Source organism: Hyperolius riggenbachi, chromosome 12, assembly GCF_040937935.1.
Source record: "Hyperolius riggenbachi isolate aHypRig1 chromosome 12, aHypRig1.pri, whole genome shotgun sequence".
In the NCBI taxonomy this organism is placed as follows: Eukaryota; Metazoa; Chordata; class Amphibia; order Anura; family Hyperoliidae; genus Hyperolius; species Hyperolius riggenbachi.
This window is the reverse complement of record NC_090657.1, coordinates 14,235,872-14,257,376: the sequence shown is the minus strand read 5'-3', so window position 1 is coordinate 14,257,376 and position 21,505 is coordinate 14,235,872. Positions and strand designations below refer to the sequence as shown.

The 21,505-nt window shown below is 47.5% G+C and overlaps 1 protein-coding gene across 5 annotated transcripts in view; it reads right to left on the bottom strand.

Moving 5' to 3' along the window:
* The window catches only part of HDAC5 (histone deacetylase 5), a 229,431-nt gene that overhangs the window by 71,605 nt on the left and 136,321 nt on the right, over positions 1-21,505 (bottom strand). For all 5 annotated transcript variants that reach the window (XM_068263348.1, XM_068263350.1, XM_068263349.1 and 2 more), the window contains one exon: positions 2,846-3,111. In XM_068263348.1, the coding sequence (XP_068119449.1) occupies positions 2,846-3,111 (266 nt within the window). The remainder of the gene's footprint in view (positions 1-2,845; positions 3,112-21,505) is intronic.

Sequence of the window (21,505 nt, the reverse complement as noted above, 5' to 3'; positions counted from 1 at the left end):
AATGCTCAGTCGGGGATTTTATCAGGGCTGATGAGAAGCAGGCTGAGCAGTGAAGGATGAAACAGAGAGAAGGGTAGGTGTTTTCTCTGATGTTCCCACTGATATATATGGTAAAATACATGAGGGTGCTTCATCTCTGGTTCACTTTAAGCCTGGTACACACCGTGCAATTTCCCGTCAGATAGAAGGGTCCAATAGATAATTTCCAACAGGTCCGATCTGATTTCCGATCGTTTTTCTGATCGATTTGCATAGAAGTGATCATAAAAACATTCGGAAATCCGATCTGATCTGTCAGATATGAACTATCGACCCATCTATCTGATGGGAAGTTGCATGGTGTGTACCAGGCATTAGTCATAGAATCCTTGCAGATCCCAGAGCAGTGTAGTGGACCAGATGCAGTAACGTATCTCTAACAGGTCTACAAGCGTCACCCGTGGTGATGTCACCAGTGATTTAGCAAACCTGGCAGTGCCGTTCCAGTGACAAGAGGGTCTCCCGTAAGCGGCATCAGGGTAGGTGTCCCTTTATTTCTAGCAAATACCCCCCTTCTTCCCTTTCGGGATCAGCTAATGGGACTGCCCAGGTCTCCCCCCAACTATATACTGGTCCCCTGCAGAGTTTTTGGCAGCATAGTGACTCACCTGACCATGCCGGCTTGCTTCTCCATTACTCCGTGCACTATACAATACAATACAATACAATAACATTTCTATAGCGCTTTTCTCCCATAGGACTCAAAGCGTCTTCATCCTCCAGGGGTGCTCTCCTCCGTGACCCGCCGCATGTTATTACACAATAACATGCAGCCGAGTCGCTGAGAAGATGCGGCCAGTGGCGATAAAGACGGGAGATGATGGACTAACGGAGGAGCGCACTGGCCTGGGCAGGTGAGTAGCTATGCTGACAAAAACTATACAGCGGACCACCATATAGTTGAAGGGAGACCTTGGGGGGCCCAGCAGTGCTCAGGGGCCCTGGGGAAATCGCTCTGGTTGCCCCTATTGAGGAACGGCCCTGAAACTTGGACTGTCATCAGTTTATTTCCACTTTAGGTTTGCTGTAAAGAGAACCTGAGATCTTACAATTCGGTGTATTTATACTTACCTGGAGCTTCCGTCAGCCCCATGACGACCGTGATACCGCCTCAAAAATGACTGACAAGAGCTTTGTCAGTAATCACATCGGGGCCACGCCCCTCTCCAGGCATGAGCGCGGCCGTACTGCACCTGTGCGAGTATGGCTGCAAGTACGCAGAAGACCAGAGCCGCTCGTACCAGAAGAAGAGTACAACCTCAAAGTTAAGCGGGATCCCGGGTAGCGACGGAGGACCAAAAGATAGTAGGGAAGCTTCTGGAGGAACCAAGGGCTTCCCTTCTTAGGTAAGTATTTACTTTTTGACACTGTGGAAGCCTCAGGTTCTTTTTAAAGGACACCCGAAGCGAAAATAAACGAATGAAATAAACAATTGTATCTATCTTTCTTCTCCTAAAAATGACTTTTTAAGATATTCCACAGTTTTATTTTATGTTTAAATCTACTTTTTAAGTTTTAACTGTTTTATTGTTTTTGCTCAATGACACATTCATTAAAGTATGCCAGAGCTAAAATCTATGAACTATTGACCCTTTTTATCTCTTCTCCTGCTCTCAGAAGCCATTTTCTGCTAGGAAAGTGTTTTATAGTTGGAATTTCTTATCAGTGAGGGTCACACTGTAGTCACTTCCTGTCTGAGTCAGGACTGAGTCAGCCACTTACATACCTAATATTTAACTCTTTCAGGCAGAGAAAGAAAAAAAGGAACACAGACTAGTTATTTGTATGCTAGGCACTGTACATACCCATGTCTATCTCATCATGTCACACGTCACTTTGGGTATCCTTTTAGGCTTCTTGCACACCAAGACGTTGTGTTAGGTGCCACGTTAAGGTCGCATAACGTGCACCTAACACAACGTATGGTGCTGCAAGAGCCGACGGTAGAGTGAGCCGCGTTAGGCGGCTCGATTCCTATAATGTCTCCCAGAGTGGCGCTGATTGGCCAGCGGGTTCACGTGATGTGGAGCGAGACACTCCGCATCACGTGGTCCCGCCGGCCAATCAGCGCCTGCCAGTGCAGTGAATATTAAGTAGCGTTGTGCGCGGCTACTGTAGCTGCATCTCCCCGCCTCCTCTCCGCCCCCCACTGCACATGTGCAAACAGTCTAACGCGGCTATAGCCGCTCCAACGCCGTAGCATGCTGCACTTTGCGGAGAACGTGCAGCGTTACATGTAACGCAACGTGGGCTGTGTGAACAGCCCACTTGTGTTACATTGCTGTGCGTTGGGGGAGCGTTACAGGCGCACTAACGTCTTGGTGTGTAAGCAGCCTTAGGGTATTTATTCTTAGGTAAGTAGAGATATACTTTGTAAGTAATACTTTACTTTGTAACTAATGGATTCAAATGTATAATGAGCCTAAAAGATTAAAGTTTATTTTACCCCGACAGTTCTGTGGAGAAGAAGACAAAGTCCGACTGGCTATCACAGGCAATTTCTCTTGTAGATGTCGGTTGTCAACCTATCATAGTTGACAACTGACATCATGCTTTGACACCTGATGAAGGAGTTTATCCGCAACATGTAGTGTCTTGTTCCTGAATATACAGCAAAATTGAATTGCAGTTGATCTAAACCGTTTGAGCAGTCCGGTTTGAGACCTGGCACCGGCAAGCAATCAGGTTGAGTACACCTCAATAAGCTGTATCCTTGGCAAAGTGTATTAGATTGTCAACCTATCATAGCCTGTTTGAGGGACATGCAGAAGGAGGATGTGCTGTGGAGGTGAACATCTCTACCAACCTTGAGGTGCTTCTGGAGCTGGACCTCATGTTGTCTCGTTAGGTTCTCGTGCTGCTTCTGGAACTCGGCAAACAGAAGCTGTTTCTGGAGCTGCTGCTGCTGTTTCAGTAGGAGGAGCTGCTGTTGGAGCTGCTGCTCCCGACTTACGGGGTCCATGGTGACTCCAGGTCCGCTGGCTGCCCGTGGCTCTTGCCTCAGCTCCCCGGGACTTGGGGGGAGGCTACTGGAGGAGGGCACTGCTGCAGAGATGAGAGGGGTGACCTCCACTGTTAGGGAAAGAGAAGAGGGAAACGGTTAGAGAAGCATCGCCGGGGACCAGAGTGACCTCACAACACAACGGAGAAGAGTGGCTGCAAAATGCTGACCGATGAAACGGAAATCCAATTAAATACACACAGATAGATATGACACTAGTAAATGCACGGGACTTCCAATGTCAGCAGTTTATGGAGAACACTCTGACATTCTCTCCTCATCTCCTGTACAGAGACAAGATGGTGGAATTGGAAATGGATTACTTGCTTTACATTCCCAACTGGGCTTTAAAGCGGGATTGTCACCATAAAATCAAATTTCAGCAGCAACTGGTCTGAGTGTATTAAGTGATAAAGATGCTAATCCTGCATTCAAAACTTGCAAAACTTTTTCTGCTGTTATGATTTGGAGTTATCACATACTTAAGGAGCACTGGCCCTTTAATAGTCAGTGCCAAACAGTTGCATGCTGGGGGTTCTTTTTATCTATAATATATCCCTCCTCTTCCATTTATTTCCCTGCCTAGCTGCCTATCTGAAACACGATCCCCTGCTCACTTGTGTTTACAAGCAAGGCCGAGGTGACTCAGCGATTGGAGGAGAAAAGAAGAAAAGTAAAGGGCAGAAATGACATCAGGATTTAGCCTAAACTGTGGGCAAAATACATGATTCCCACCAGGAACAGAATTCTCTTCATTTACTATATAACATTCACTGAAATCAAAACATGAACAGTACAATACGTGTGTTATGTAAGTAGATCAAGTATTTATCTACTTATATATGTGTTTATTTTCCCTGCCATAGTATGGCTAATCCTACTGTTTTAAAGAAGAACTTTAGCAAAAAGGGGAAAAAATTAATTATTACATTGCAAAGTGAGAATTTAAAAAACAGATCAAGAAACGATTAATATTCACCATCTAATTTGTTCATGTTGTTTGAGCCACAAGCAGCCTGCACGTAATCATGTTTACTACTGGCAGACAATAAAAAACACACAGCACCAACTGTGATTATCAATAACCGCAGTAGGCTGAAAAGTTTTTTTTTATAGATATACATATACACAGAGGGAGATATTCCTAGCTTGGCAGTTGGAAAATGCTGCTATTTCCCACAATGCAACAAGGCTCACAGACAGGAAACTGCCAGGACCATGGTCCTGACATCACACTGTGGGAGGGGTTTTCACCACAATATCAGCCATACAGATACCCCCTAACACCAATGGGCGTGATCAAGGCGGCAGCCCCAGGAACGCCTAACGGCAATTGGCGTCAGGTCCTGGGGCGGGGATTTGCTGAAGCCTATGACAGCCGCCCACGATGATTGGCTGGCGGGGAGAGGGAGGGAATAAAAATAAATATTTACAAAAAAAAAACATTGGGGGAGTGACCTGCCCCCACCAACAGAGAGCTCTGCTGGTGGGGAGAAAAGGGGGGAAGGGGGAACCATTTGTGTGCCGAGTTGTGCGGCCCTGCAGCTTTGCCTTAAAGCTGCAGTGGCCCATTTTGTAAAAAATGGCCTGGTCTTTAGGGGAGTTTAAGCCCGTGGTCCTCAAGTGGTTAAAGTTGTGACCATCTTGTCCATCTTACATTTGCAGGAGCTTTTAAAATCACAAGCGCTTAGAAAAAGCTCTTGCAATGTGAACCAGTGCTATTAGTGTATGTCCCGCACAGGGCACCAAAATGGTTCTGAAAGAGTGGACTGACCGGGGTGGGGGAGGAGCACCTGACACTGTGCAGCCTACAAAAAAGGTACGCGAGCGCTATTTGTGAGTGTGGGGACTATTTAGCTAGTGCAGGTGGCCGGGGAGCAGATGTGAAGACATCTTTGGAAACTCTCCATACACTTTAAATAAATGAGTCATGAAACTAGCCTGCTTCTTAAATTAATTTTGTATAAAGGGTCACTTTTAGATTTTGATGTTGTGTGTTGAACATTCCTCAGGGGCTCACCTACCACTCCAAAGCTGAAAACGGTCTCTACTAATTGAACTGCACTACAAACGAAATAAATAAAAATACTGCACAAAGCCTACTATTTTGTAAGCTTACAGGTGGATTTGTATCTGAAGCAGCAGCTGAGATGCAGGGGGGGAGAAAGGCGGGAGAATTGAGGGAGGGTTTGCAGGTTCGGAGAGGGAGATACAGAAGAAAGTGGTAGTGTGGGAAGAGAGAGAGGAGGAGGAGGGAGAGAGGAGGAGGGAGAGAGCCTGTGGGGTGCGTGCTAATCACCTTTTACCACTTTCATTGTGAGCACGCTGAAAAACACAGCTAAATATAGCCTGAACAAAACAGCTGCACAGAGAGAGTGTGAGAGAGGAGGATGCTGGGAGTGAGCGAAACAGGGGAACAGGCCTGGAAGTAGTCAAGCACAGGAGGATGATGGGTACTGCGGCTATGTGTCTGCATGAGCGCCTAGGTTTGGCTCTTCTGGCTTATGAAATATCGCTCCTCTCTGTCATTTTCCCCTCCGCCAGCTGTGTGCCACATAACAGATACAGCTCAATAATCCAAAGCCTCACAAACCCGCCAGAAATATCCCCACCAAGAAATTCTGCAATGACTCGGCTGAAAATCTAATGTGTGTACAGGTGTCCCCGGACATTGGTTAGCAATATTGCATAACATACTGCTAATTGACAGCGAAGAGGGAGTACCTGGTTTCAGAGCTGGGCAAGATCCTCCGACACCCAAGGCTGAGACACCAAAGTGCGCCCCTCCATCCCTCCCACCCCAGCCGTCACACACTGCTATTAGACTAAGAGGTGCCCCAGGGCCCCCAACACCTTAATCTCTAGTTATCTGGCTTGCAGTCACTGCCGTGTATCCCCTTTTCTTATTTCTCTCTGCTTCAAACACAATAGGGAAATGATAGCTGAGCGAGTTGTGCGCCCCCTCCTACACTGCGCCCTGAGGCTGGAGCCTCTCTCGCCTCTGCCCCGCCCCCCCTCCTACACTGCGCCCTGAGGCTGGAGCCTCTCTCGCCTCGGCCCCGCCCTGCACCCCCCCTACACTGTGCCCTGAGGCTAGAGCCTCTCTCGCCTCTGCCTCGGCCCCGCCCTGTGCCCTCCTACACTGCGCCCTGAGGCTGGAGCCTCTCTCGCCTCTGCCTCGGCCCCGCCCTGTGCCCTCCTACACTGCGCCCTGAGGCTGGAGCCTCTCTCGCCTCTGCCTCGGCCCCGCCCTGTGCCCTCCTACACTGCGCCCTGAGGCTGCAGCCTCTCTCGCCTCGACCCCGCTCTGCACCCCCCCTACACTGCGCCCTGAGGCTAGAGCCTCTCTCGCCTCTGCCCCGCCCTGTTCCCTCCTACACTGCGCCGAGGCTGGAGCCTCTCTCGCCTCGAACTCGCCTACACTGCGCCCTGAGGCTGGAGCCTCTCTCGCCTCTGCCTCGGGCCCGCCCTGCCTGGTTTTAGCGCTTATCCCACTTGCCGGAAGTCATTCATTTGTGCACCGTTCCATAATCCCGACTTGCTCCTCCACTTAGCGGGACTCACTGTCGATCTTAAGATCGGGCGACATTATTGTGCATGTGGACCCACCTTTATGCTATCAACTAAAGATCTCTTCCCCACCCTAACGCCACCATACATTGCTGTGTTCATTTCCAGATCCCTCCCAAAGAAAGGCTGAGTACTGTATGCGATTTGCGATAGAGAGGACGACCTCTATTCATTAGATCTAAACACATCTTGTAAACTTGGGTTTACCACTAGCCGACCGCCTAACGCAGATTGGCGGCGGCAGATTGGCTCTGTTGTTCCTCAGCGACGACATATGGCGTCATCTTGCGAGTAGCGTGATTTGACGGGAGCTCGCGCTCGCACAAGCTCGCACAAGCTCCCGTCACTGTAAAACAGTGGGCTGCAGCAATCAGCCTGCCAGCCAGCGATTGGCGCTGTCAGGCTGATTTTTTATTTAGATGACAAAATACATTTATATAGCGCCTACATCTTAAGCAGTGCTGCACAGAGGATAGCCTTGTCCCTTAACTGTCCCTTTCGGAGGGGCTCACAATATAATCCCTATCATAGGCATAAGTCTATGTATGTTTAGTGTAGTGTATGTATCTTTGTCTATTGCCAATTGGGGGGGGGGGGGGGATACAAAAAAAATAAAAAAATGATCTTTTTTAATCAATAAAAAAAAATTGCAGCAGCAAAGGAAGTAAAATTAATTTGGGTGCTAAGTTCACGTGGGGTATAAACCTCTGGGGCTTAAAGGGACACTTAAGTCAAACAAAAAAAAATGAGTTTTACTCACCTGGGGCTTCCAATAGCCCCCTGCAGCTGTCCGGTACCCTCGCCATCTCCCTCCGATCCTCCTGGCCCCGCCGGCAGCCACTTCCTGTTTCGGTGACAGGAGCTGACAGGCTGGGGACGCGAGTGATTCTTCGCGTTCCCAGACACATTAGCTCCCTCTATGCTGCTAAATGGTATATGATATATGCTATAGCAGCATAGATGGCGCTATTGTGGCCAGGAACGCGAAGAATCACTCGCGTCCCCAGCCTGTCAGCTCCTGTCACCGAAACAGGAAGTGGCTGCCGATGGGGCCAGGAGAATCGGAGGCAGACGGCGAGGGCACCGGACAGCTGCAGGGGGCTATTGGAAGCCCCAGGTGAGTAAAACGCTTTTTTGGGGGGGACTTAAGTGTCCCTTTAAGTGGTTAATGAAAAGAGGTCATAGTCTTGGAAAGCAATCCTTCAAGAAACTACTGTTAGTCCCAAGAAGGATCATCCATAGCAGTTTTTTGTTTTGATGCTACAAGTGCATCAGCATAGCTACAATTACCACCAGACGTTCCCAACACACAACTGTTGCTCTCTTCCCACTCCCCCATACAGACATTCTCACTAGCCTCTCCTCTCTTCTGTAACTCCATCTAAAATGCTGGTCAGCACTCTCCAACCCTTAAAGAGGACCTCAACCCAGGGCTTCCTCTCTGCTCTAAAAGATAAGCAACAGCATAATAACCTTTACAGAAAAACATGTCCTTGTTACAGCTTAGAGAGCCCCTTCAGGATGCTGCAGTGTAGTTACTTCCTGGTTTGCTGGGAGCACAGAAAGGGTTAAACTCCTGTGTTTACATATAGCCTGTCTAAATGCACATAAGGCACAGTTCAGACAGAGATGACAGCTCAAATTAGAGTGGCTCATTACTAGCAGATAAGGGAGAATTGGGCAGGCTGTCATCTCTAAATACACACAGGGTTTCTCTTATCTCCTGTGGAAGAGTTTAGGTCTCTTTTAATATCTTAATCTTCAAATGCAACCAAAAACGCACCTCCTCAGGCAAGCTTGCAATCTGACCTAGGCCATTTTATCGAGTTTCTGATCCAGCTTTGCTTCGTCTCCAGCAAGGAAGACTACTATCTTCTACGCAACTTACAATCTACTTTTCCTTCTTGTTTGTACTCCATAGTCAATGCTGCAAACACTACATGCAAGGGAGGTCATATTACATATGTACACTGGCCCAATATCCTTCCATCCCATTATCCTAAAAGGCCTGCTCTCATTAGAGAACCTTCACTGGGTGTAGGTCACTAAGCAAGAGTTGAAGCACGTGTCACTTAAATCAAGGGGCAGCGTATGTTCCAGTATGTTTGACATTGAAGGTGACCACACATGGTCTGAGCAAATCAGTCAAAACAGGCAGATCTGAACACTCTGACTCTGTTTGGATTCTGTTTGTCAGAGACATGGTGGTACTGGATAGATTGACCCTAGTAAGCTGCACATATGTACTGCCCTCACCAATCAGAGACATCGTGGTACTGGATAGACTGACTCTAGTGAGCTGCACATATGTATTGCGCTCACCAATCAGAGACATGGTGGTACTGGATAGACTGACCCTAGTGAGCTGCACATATGTATTGTGCTCACCAATCAGAGACATGGTGGTACTGGATAGATTGACCCTAGTAAGCTGCACATATGTACTGCCCTCACCAATCAGAGACATCGTGGTACTGGATAGACTGACTCTAGTGAGCTGCACATATGTATTGCGCTCACCAATCAGAGACATGGTGGTACTGGATAGACTGACCCTAGTGAGCTGCACATATGTATTGCGCTCACCAATCAGAGACATGGTGGTACTGGATAGACAGACCCTAGTGGGCTGCACATATGTATTGCGCTCACCAATCAGAGACATGGTGGTACTGGATAGACAGACCCTAGTGGGCTGCACATATGTACTGCGCTCACCAATCAGAGACATGGTGGTACTGGATAGACTGACCCTAGTGAGCTGCACATATGTATTGCGCTCACCAATCAGAGACATGGTGGTACTGGATAGACAGACCCTAGTGGGCTGCACATATGTACTGCGCTCACCAATCAGAGACATGGTGGTACTGGATAGACAGACCCTAGTGGGCTGCACATATGTATTGCCCTCACCAGAGACATGGTGGTACTGGATAGACTGACCCTAGTGAGCTGCACATATGTACTGCACTCACCAATCAGAGACATGGTGGTACTGGATAGACAGACCCTAGTGGGCTGCACATATGTACTGCGCTCACCAATCAGAGACATGGTGGTACTGGATAGACTGACTCTAGTGAGCTGCACATATGTACTGCGCTCACCAATCAGAGGCATGGTGGTACTGGATAGACTGACCCTAGTGGGCTGCACATATGTACTGCGCTCACCAATCAGAGACATGGTGGTACTGGATAGACTGACCCTAGTGAGCTGCACATATGTACTGCGCTCACCAATCAGAGGCATGGTGGTACTGGATAGACTGACCCTAGTGAGCTGCACATATGTACTGCCCCCACCAATCAGAGACATGGTGGTACTGGATAGACTGACTCTAGTGAGCTGCACATATGTACTGCGCTCACCAATCAGAGACATGGTGGTACTGGATAGACTGACCCTAGTGAGCTGCACATATGTACTGCCCCCACCAATCAGAGACATGGTGGTACTGGATAGACTGACTCTAGTGAGCTGCACATATGTACTGCGCTCACCAATCAGAGGCATGGTGGTACTGGATAGACTGACCCTAGTGGGCTGCACATATGTACTGCGCTCACCAATCAGAGACATGGTGGTACTGGATAGACTGACCCTAGTGAGCTGCACATATGTATTGCGCTCACCAATCAGAGACATGGTGGTACTGGATAGACAGACCCTAGTGGGCTGCACATATGTACTGCGCTCACCAATCAGAGACATGGTGGTACTGGATAGACAGACCCTAGTGGGCTGCACATATGTATTGCCCTCACCAGAGACATGGTGGTACTGGATAGACTGACCCTAGTGAGCTGCACATATGTACTGCACTCACCAATCAGAGACATGGTGGTACTGGATAGACAGACCCTAGTGGGCTGCACATATGTAATGTGCTCACCAATCAGAGACATGGTGGTACTGGATAGACTGACTCTAGTGAGCTGCACATATGTACTGCGCTCACCAATCAGAGGCATGGTGGTACTGGATAGACTGACCCTAGTGGGCTGCACATATGTACTGCGCTCACCAATCAGAGACATGGTGGTACTGGATAGACTGACCCTAGTGAGCTGCACATATGTACTGCGCTCACCAATCAGAGGCATGGTGGTACTGGATAGACTGACCCTAGTGAGCTGCACATATGTACTGCCCCCACCAATCAGAGACATGGTGGTACTGGATAGACTGACTCTAGTGAGCTGCACATATGTACTGCGCTCACCAATCAGAGGCATGGTGGTACTGGATAGACTGACCCTAGTGGGCTGCACATATGTACTGCGCTCACCAATCAGAGACATGGTGGTACTGGATAGACTGACCCTAGTGAGCTGCACATATGTACTGCGCTCACCAATCAGAGGCATGGTGGTACTGGATAGACTGACCCTAGTGGGCTGCACATATGTACTGCGCTCACCAATCAGAGACATGGTGGTACTGGATAGACTGACCCTAGTGAGCTGCACATATGTACTGCGCTCACCAATCAGAGGCATGGTGGTACTGGATAGACTGACTCTAGTGAGCTGCACATATGTACTGCGCTCACCAATCAGAGACATGGTGGTACTGGATAGACTGACCCTAGTGAGCTGCACATATGTACTGCGCTCACCAATCAGAGACATGGTGGTACTGGATAGACTGACCCTAGTGGGCTGCACATATGTACTGCGCTCACCAATCAGAGACATGGTGGTACTGGATAGACTGACCCTAGTGAGCTGCACATATGTACTGCGCTCACCAATCAGAGGCATGGTGGTACTGGATAGACTGACTCTAGTGAGCTGCACATATGTACTGCGCTCACCAATCAGAGACATGGTGGTACTGGATAGACTGACCCTAGTGAGCTGCACATATGTACTGCGCTCACCAATCAGAGGCATGGTGGTACTGGATAGACTGACCCTAGTGGGCTGCACATATGTACTGCGCTCACCAATCAGAGACATGGTGGTACTGGATAGACTGACCCTAGTGAGCTGCACATATGTACTGCGCTCATCAATCAGAGGCATGGTGGTACTGGATAGACTGACCCTAGTGAGCTGCACATACGTACTGCCCTCACCAATCAGAGACATGGTGGTACTGGATAGAAAGACCCTAGTGAGCTGTACATATGTATTGCGCTCACCAATCAGAGACATGATGGTACTGGATAGACCGACCCTAGTGAGCTGCACATATGTACTGCACTCACCAATCAGAGACATGGTGGTACTGGATAGACAGACCCTAGTGGGCTGCACATATGTACTGCGCTCACCAATCAGAGACATGGTGGTACTGGATAGACTGACCCTAGTGAGCTGCACATATGTATTTGGCTCACCAATCAGAGGCATGGTGGTACTGGATAGACTGACCCTAGTGAGCTGCACATATGTACTGCACTCACCAATCAGAGACATGGTGGTACTGGATAGACAGACCCTAGTGGGCTGCACATATGTACTGCGCTCACCAATCAGAGACATGGTGGTACTGGATAGACTGACCCTAGTGAGCTGCACATATGTATTGCCCTCACCAATCAGAGACATGGTGGTACTGGATAGACTGACCCTAGTGAGCTGCACATATGTACTGCCCCCACCAATCAGAGACATGGTGGTACTGGATAGACTGACCCTAGTGAGCTGCACATATGTATTGCGCTCACCAATCAGAGGCATGGTGGTACTGGATAGACTGACCCTAGTGAGCTGCACATATGTATTGCGCTCACCAATCACAGACATGGTGGTACTGGATAGACTGACCCTAGTAAGCTGCACATATGTAATGCCCTCACCAATCAGAGGCATGGTGGTACTGGATAGACTGACCCTAGTGAGCTGCACATATGTATTGCGCTCACCAATCACAGACATGGTGGTACTGGATAGACTGACCCTAGTGAGCTGCACATATGTACTGCGCTCACCAATCAGAGACATGGTGGTACTGGATAGACTGACCCTAGTGAGCTGCACATATGTACTGCCCTCACCAATCAGAGACATGGTGGTACTGGATAGACAGACCCTAGTAAGCTGCACATATGTATTGCCCTCACCAATCAGAGACATGATGGTACTGGATAGACTGACCCTAGTGAGCTGCACATATGTATTGCGCTCACCAATCAGAGACATGGTGGTACTGGATAGACTGACCCTAGTGAGCTGCACATATGTACTGCCCCCACCAATCAGAGACATGGTGGTACTGGATAGACTGACCCTAGTGAGCTGCACATATGTATTGCGCTCACCAATCAGAGGCATGGTGGTACTGGATAGACTGACCCTAGTGAGCTGCACATATGTATTGCGCTCACCAATCACAGACATGGTGGTACTGGATAGACTGACCCTAGTAAGCTGCACATATGTAATGCCCTCACCAATCAGAGGCATGGTGGTACTGGATAGACTGACCCTAGTGAGCTGCACATATGTATTGCGCTCACCAATCACAGACATGGTGGTACTGGATAGACTGACCCTAGTGAGCTGCACATATGTACTGCGCTCACCAATCAGAGACATGGTGGTACTGGATAGACTGACCCTAGTGAGCTGCACATATGTATTGCCCTCACCAATCAGAGACATGGTGGTACTGGATAGACAGACCCTAGTAAGCTGCACATATGTATTGCCCTCACCAATCAGAGACATGATGGTACTGGATAGACTGACCCTAGTGAGCTGCACATATGTATTGCGCTCACCAATCACAGACATGGTGGTACTGGATAGACTGACCCTAGTGAGCTGCACATATGTACTGCGCTCACCAATCAGAGACATGGTGGTACTGGATAGACTGACCCTAGTGAGCTGCACATATGTATTGCCCTCACCAATCAGAGACATGGTGGTACTGGATAGACTGACCCTAGTGAGCTGCACATATGTACTGCCCCCACCAATCAGAGACATGGTGGTACTGGATAGACTGACCCTAGTAAGCTGCACATATGTATTGCCCTCACCAATCAGAGACATGATGGTACTGGATAGACTGACCCTAGTGAGCTGCACATATGTATTGCGCTCACCAATCAGAGGCATGGTGGTACTGGATAGACTGACCCTAGTGAGCTGCACATATGTATTGCGCTCACCAATCACAGACATGGTGGTACTGGATAGACTGACCCTAGTGAGCTGCACATATGTATTGCCCTCACCAATCAAAGACATGATGGTACTGGATAGACTGACCCTAGAAAGCTGCACATATGTATTGCCCTCACCAATCAGAGACATGGTGGTACTGGATAGACTGACCCTAGTAAGCTGCACATATGTATTGCCCTCACCAATCAAAGACATGATGGTACTGGATAGACTGACCCTAGAAAGCTGCACATATGTATTGCCCTCACCAATCAAAGACATGATGGTACTGGATAGACTGACCCTAGAAAGCTGCACATATGTATTGCGCTCACCAATCACAGACATGGTGGTACTGGATAGACTGACCCTAGTAAGCTGCACATATGTATTGCCCTCACCAATCAAAGACATGATGGTACTGGATAGACTGACCCTAGAAAGCTGCACATATGTATTGCCCTCACCAATCAGAGACATGGTGGTACTGGATAGAAAGACCCTAGTGAGCTGTACATATGTATTTGGCTCACCAATCAGAGGCATGGTGGTACTGGATAGACTGACCCTAGTGAGCTGCACATATGTATTGCGCTCACCAATCAGAGACATGGTGGTACTGGATAGACCGACCCTAGTGAGCTGCACATATGTAATGCGCTCACCAATCAGAGACATGGTGGTACTGGATAGACTGACCCTAGTAAGCTGCACATATGTATTGCGCTTATCATTTAGAGACATGGTGGTACTGGATAGACTGACCCTAGTGAGCTGCACATATGTATTGCGCTCACCAATCAGAGACATGATGGTACTAGATAGCCTGACCCTAGTGGGCTGCACATATGTATTGCGCTCACCAATCAGAGACATGATGGTACTGGATAGAAAGACCCTAGTGAGCTGCACATATGTAATGCGCTCACCAGAGACATGGTGGTACTGGATAGACAGACCCTAGTGAGCTGCACATATGTATTGCGCTCACCAATCAGAGACATGATGGTACTAGATAGCCTGACCCTAGTGGGCTGCACATATGTATTGCGCTCACCAATCAGAAACATGGTGGTACTGGATAGACTGACCCTAGTGAGCTGCACATATGTATTGCGCTCACCAATCAGAGACATGATGGTACTGGATAGAAAGACCCTAGTGAGCTGCACATATGTATTTGGCTCACCAATCAGAGGCATGGTGGTACTGGATAGACTGACCCTAGTGAGCTACACATATGTATTGCACTCACCAATCAGAGGCATGGTGGTACTGGATAGAAAGACCCTAGTAAGCTGCACATATGTATTGCCCTCACCAATCAGAGGCATGGTGGTACTGGATAGAAAGACCCTAGTGAGCTGTACATATGTATTTGGCTCACCAATCAGAGGCATGGTGGTACTGGATAGATTGACCCTAGTGAGCTGCACATATGTATTGCGCTCACCAATCAGAGACATGGTGGTACTGGATAGACTGACCCTAGTGAGCTGCACATATGTATTGCGCTCACCAATCAGAGACATGGTGGTACTGGATAGACAGACCCTAGTGAGCTGCACATATGTATTGCGCTCACCAATCAGAGACATGATGGTACTGGAAAGACTGACCCTAGTGAGCTGCACATATGTATTGTGCTCACCCATCAGAGACATGGTGGTACTGGATAGACAGACCCTAGTGAGCTGCACATATGTATTGCGCTCACCAATCAGAGACATGATGGTACTGGATAGACTGACCCTAGTGAGCTGCACATATGTAATGCGCTCACCAATCAGAGACATGGTGGTACTGGATAGACAGACCCTAGTGAGCTGCACATATGTATTGCGCTCACCAATCAGAGACATGATGGTACTGGAAAGACTGACCCTAGTGAGCTGCACATATGTACTGCGCTCACCAATCAGAGGCATGGTGGTACTGGATAGACTGACCCTAGTGAGCTGCACATATGTAATGTGCTCACCCATCAGAGACATGGTGGTACTGGATAGACAGACCCTAGTGAGCTGCACATATGTATTGCGCTCACCAATCAGAGACATGATGGTACTGGATAGACTGACCCTAGTGAGCTGCACATATGTAATGCGCTCACCAATCAGAGACATGATGGTACTGGATAGACTGACCCTAGTGAGCTGCACATATGTATTGCCCTCACCAATCAGAGACATGGTGGTACTGGATAGACTGACTCTAGTGAGCTGCACATATGTACTGCCCTCACCAATCAGAGACATGGTGGTACTGGATAGACTGACCCTAGTGAGCTGCACATATGTATTGCGCTCACCAATCAGAGACATGGTGGTACTGGATAGACAGACCCTAGTGAGCTGCACATATGTATTGCGCTCATCAATCAGAGACATGATGGTACTGGATAGACTGACCCTAGTGAGCTGCACATATGTACTGCCCCCACCAATCAGAAACATGATGGTACTGGATAGACTGACCCTAGTGAGCTGCACATATGTACTGCGCTCACCAATCAGGGACATGATGGTACTGGATAGACTGACCCTAGTGAGCTGCACATATGTATTGCGCTCACCAATCAGAGACATGGTGGTACTGGATAGACTGACTCTAGTGAGCTGCACATATGTATTGCGCTCACCAATCAGAGACATGATGGTACTGGATAGACTGACCCTAGTGAGCTGCACATATGTACTGCGCTCACCAATCAGAGACATGGTGGTACTGGATAGACAGACCCTAGTGAGCTGCACATATGTATTGCGCTCACCAATCAGAGACATGGTGGTACTGGATAGACTGACCCTAGTGAGCTGCACATATGTATTGCGCTCACCAATCAGAGACATGATGGTACTGGATAGACTGACCCTAGTGAGCTGCACATATGTATTGCCCTCACCAATCAGAGACATGGTGGTACTGGATAGACTGACTCTAGTGAGCTGCACATATGTACTGCCCTCACCAATCAGAGACATGGTGGTACTGGATAGACTGACCCTAGTGAGCTGCACATATGTATTGCGCTCACCAATCAGAGACATGGTGGTACTGGATAGACAGACCCTAGTGAGCTGCACATATGTATTGCGCTCATCAATCAGAGACATGATGGTACTGGATAGACTGACCCTAGTGAGCTGCACATATGTACTGCCCCCACCAATCAGAAACATGATGGTACTGGATAGACTGACCCTAGTGAGCTGCACATATGTACTGCGCTCACCAATCAGGGACATGATGGTACTGGATAGACTGACCCTAGTGAGCTGCACATATGTATTGCGCTCACCAATCAGAGACATGGTGGTACTGGATAGACTGACTCTAGTGAGCTGCACATATGTATTGCGCTCACCAATCAGAGACATGATGGTACTGGATAGACTGACCCTAGTGAGCTGCACATATGTACTGCGCTCACCAATCAGAGACATGGTGGTACTGGATAGACAGACCCTAGTGAGCTGCACATATGTATTGCGCTCACCAATCAGAGACATGGTGGTACTGGATAGACTGACCCTAGTGAGCTGCACATATGTATTGCGCTCACCAATCAGAGACATGGTGGTACTGGATAGACTGACTCTAGTGAGCTGCACATATGTATTGCGCTCATCAATCAGAGACATGATGGTACTGGATAGACTGACCCTAGTGAGCTGCACATATGTATTGCGCTCACCAATCAGAGACATGATGGTACTGGATAGACTGACCCTAGTGAGCTGCACATATGTACTGCGCTCACCAATCAGAGACATGATGGTACTGGATAGACTGACCCTAGTGAGCTGCACATATGTATTGCACTCACCAATCAGAGACATGATGGTACTGGATAGACAGACCCTAGTGAGCTGCACATATGTATTGCGCTCACCAATCAGAGACATGATGGTACTGGAAAGACTGACCCTAGTGAGCTGCACATATGTATTGCACTCACCAATCAGAGACATGGTGGTACTGAATAGACTGACCCTAGTGAGCTGCACATATGTATTGCCCCCACCAATCAGAGACATGGTGGTACTGGATAGACTGACTCTAGTGAGCTGCACATATGTATTGCGCTCACCAATCAGAGACATGGTGGTACTGGATAGACTGACCCTAGTGAGCTGCACATATGTATTGCGCTCACCAATCAGAGACATGGTGGTACTGGATAGACAGACCCTAGTGAGCTGCACATATGTATTGCGCTCACCAATCAGAGACATGATGGTACTGGAAAGACTGACCCTAGTGAGCTGCACATATGTACTGCGCTCACCAATCAGAGGCATGGTGGTACTGGATAGACTGACCCTAGTGAGCTGCACATATGTAATGTGCTCACCCATCAGAGACATGATGGTACTGGAAAGACTGACCCTAGTGAGCTGCACATATGTACTGCGCTCACCAATCAGAGGCATGGTGGTACTGGATAGACTGACCCTAGTGAGCTGCACATATGTATTGTGCTCACCCATCAGAGACATGGTGGTACTGGATAGACAGACCCTAGTGAGCTGCACATATGTATTGCGCTCACCAATCAGAGACATGATGGTACTGGAAAGACTGACCCTAGTGAGCTGCACATATGTATTGCCCTCACCAATCAGAGACATGGTGGTACTGGATAGACTGACACTAGTGAGCTGCACATATGTATTGCGCTCACCAATCAGAGACATGGTGGTACTGGATAGACTGACCCTAGTGAGCTGCACATATGTATTGCGCTCACCAATCAGAGACATGGTGGTACTGGATAGACTGACACTAGTGAGCTGCACATATGTATTGCGCTCACCAATCAGAGACATGGTGGTACTGGATAGACTGACCCTAGTGAGCTGCACATATGTATTGCGCTCACCAATCAGAGACATGGTGGTACTGGATAGACTGACACTAGTGAGCTGCACATATGTATTGCGCTCACCAATCAGAGACATGGTGGTACTGGATAGACTGACCCTAGTGAGCTGCACATATGTATTGCGCTCACCAATCAGAGACATGGTGGTACTGGATAGACAGACCCTAGTGAGCTGCACATATGTATTGCCCTCACCAATCAGAGACATAGTGGTACTGGATAGACTGACACTAGTGAGCTGCACATATGTATTGTGCTCACCAATCAGAGACATGGTGGTACTGGATAGACTGACCCTAGTGAGCTGCACATATGTAATGCGCTCACCAATCAGAGACATGGTGGTACTGGATAGACTGACCCTAGTGAGCTGCACATATGTATTGCGCTCACCAATTAGAGACATGGTGGTACTGGATAGACTGACCCTAGTGAGCTGCACATATGTATTGCGCTCACCAGAGACATAGTGGTACTGGATAGACTGACCCTAGTGAGCTGCACATATGTATTGCGCTCACCAGAGACATAGTGGTACTGGATAGACTGACCCTAGTGAGCTGCACATATGTACTGTCCTCACCAATCAGAGACATGATGGTACTGGATAGACCAACCCTAGTGAGCTGCACATATGTATTGCGCTCACCAATCAGAAACATGATGGTACTGGATAGACTGACCCTAGTGAGCTGCACATATGTATTGCGCTCACCAATCAGAGACATGGTGGTACTGGATAGACTGACCCTAGTGAGCTGCACATATGTATTGCGCTCACCAGAGACATAGTGGTACTGGATAGACTGACCCTAGTGAGCTGCACATATGTACTGTCCTCACCAATCAGAGACATGATGGTACTGGATAGACCAACCCTAGTGAGCTGCACATATGTATTGCGCTCATCAATCAGAAACATGATGGTACTGGATAGACTGACCAATACAGGACTCAAGAATTGGAAAGCAGCAGGATGAATTCGAAGTGTTTTTAGGCAATATTATCTGCTCATATTCAGCCAAATGCTTCAGAACTCATTGGAAGGCGCTACACAGTGCAGATGGACAATGACCCAAAGAATACTGCAAAAGCAACTAGAGTTTTTGAAGGGAAAGAAGTGTAATGCAATGCAATTGGCAAGTCAATCACCTGACCGGAATCAGATTGAGCATGCATTTCACTTGCAGAAGACAAAACTGAATGGAACATGCCCCAAGAACAAGCAGGAACTGAAGACATGAATATATAAAGTCAGCGCAGGTCTATAGTAATACAGCTTTCGTCATTTTCTGGTATACAGAATCTTCTAACAAAAGGGTAAAGAAGCAAGGCTTACCAGATTCCAACAACCCACATTATAAGGTTGTAAACGAGATTGATAGATGGTCTGCAGAGCTTTCAAATGGTGTCGTTTCACCAGCGATATTGCACACCACAACTTCCTCCGGAATATAGTAGATGTCCTGAGGTCGCAGAGACTCACCAAAGCGGAGTCCAGTAGGATAGTGACATGAAAGAGATGTACGGCACATCTCTTTCTGGTAAGCCTTGCTTCTTTACCCTTTTGTTCGAAGATTCTGTATACCAGAAAATGACGAAAGCTGTATTACTATAGACCTGCGCTGACTTTATATATTCATTGCTTGTGTGGACTTTTGGACATTGTCCTTCTCGGCTGCGGTCGCCTTCTGCCTTGGCGCTGACACTTGTTGTTTATTTTAGGAACTGAAGACAGTTGCAGTAGAGGCCTAGCACAGCATCACCAGGGATGAAGCCAGTGTCTAGTAAGGTCTATGCCTTCCAGACTTCAGGTTGTAATTGACTACAAAGGATTTGCAACCAAGTATTAAAAAGTGAAAGTTTTATTTCTGATTATAGTTCCGTCCCATTAGTTTTGGTCCCTTAACAAGTAGGAGGCACATATGTAAACTGCTGTAATTCCTACACCGTTCACTTGATTTAAATGTAAATACTCTCAAATGAAAGCTGACAGTTTGCAGTAAAGCATATCGTGTTCGTTTCATTTCAAATCCATTGTGGTTGTGTATAGAGCCAAAAACGTTAGAATTGTGTTGATGTCCCAATATTTATGTACCTGACTGTATGTGTAAAGACATGAAGAGCTGATATGTGTAAAGACATGAAGAGCTGATATATGTGTAAAGACATGAAGAGCTGATATGTGTAAAGACATGAAGAGCTGATATGTGTAAAGACATGAAGAGCTGATATGTGTAAAGACATGAAGAGCTGATATGTGTAAAGACGTGAAGAGCTGATATGTGTAAAGACATGAAGAGCTGATATGTGTAAAGGCATGAAGAGCTGATATGTGTAAAGACATGAAGAGCTGATATGTGTAAAGACATGAAGAACTGATATGTGTAAAGACATGAAGAGCTGATATGTGTAAAGACATGAAGAGCTGATATGTGTAAAGGCATGAAGAGCTGATATGTGTAAAGACATGAAGAACTGATATGTGTAAAGACATGAAGAGCTGATATGTGTAAAGACATGAAGAGCTGATATGTGTAAAGACATGAAGAGCTGATATGTGTAAAGACATGAAGAGCTGATATGTGTAAAGACATGAAGAGCTGATATGTGTAAAGGCATGAAGAGCTGATATGTGTAAAGACATGAAGAGCTGATATGTGTAAAGACATGAAGAACTGATGTGTGTAAAGATGTGAAGAGCTGATATGTGTAAAGACATGAAGAGCTGATATGTGTACAGACATGAAGAGCTGATATGTGTAATGACATGAAGAGCTGATATGTGTAAAGACGTGAAGAGCTGATATGTGTACAGACATGAAGAGCTGATATGTGTAAAGACGTGAAGAGCTGATACGTGTAAAGACGTGAAGAGCT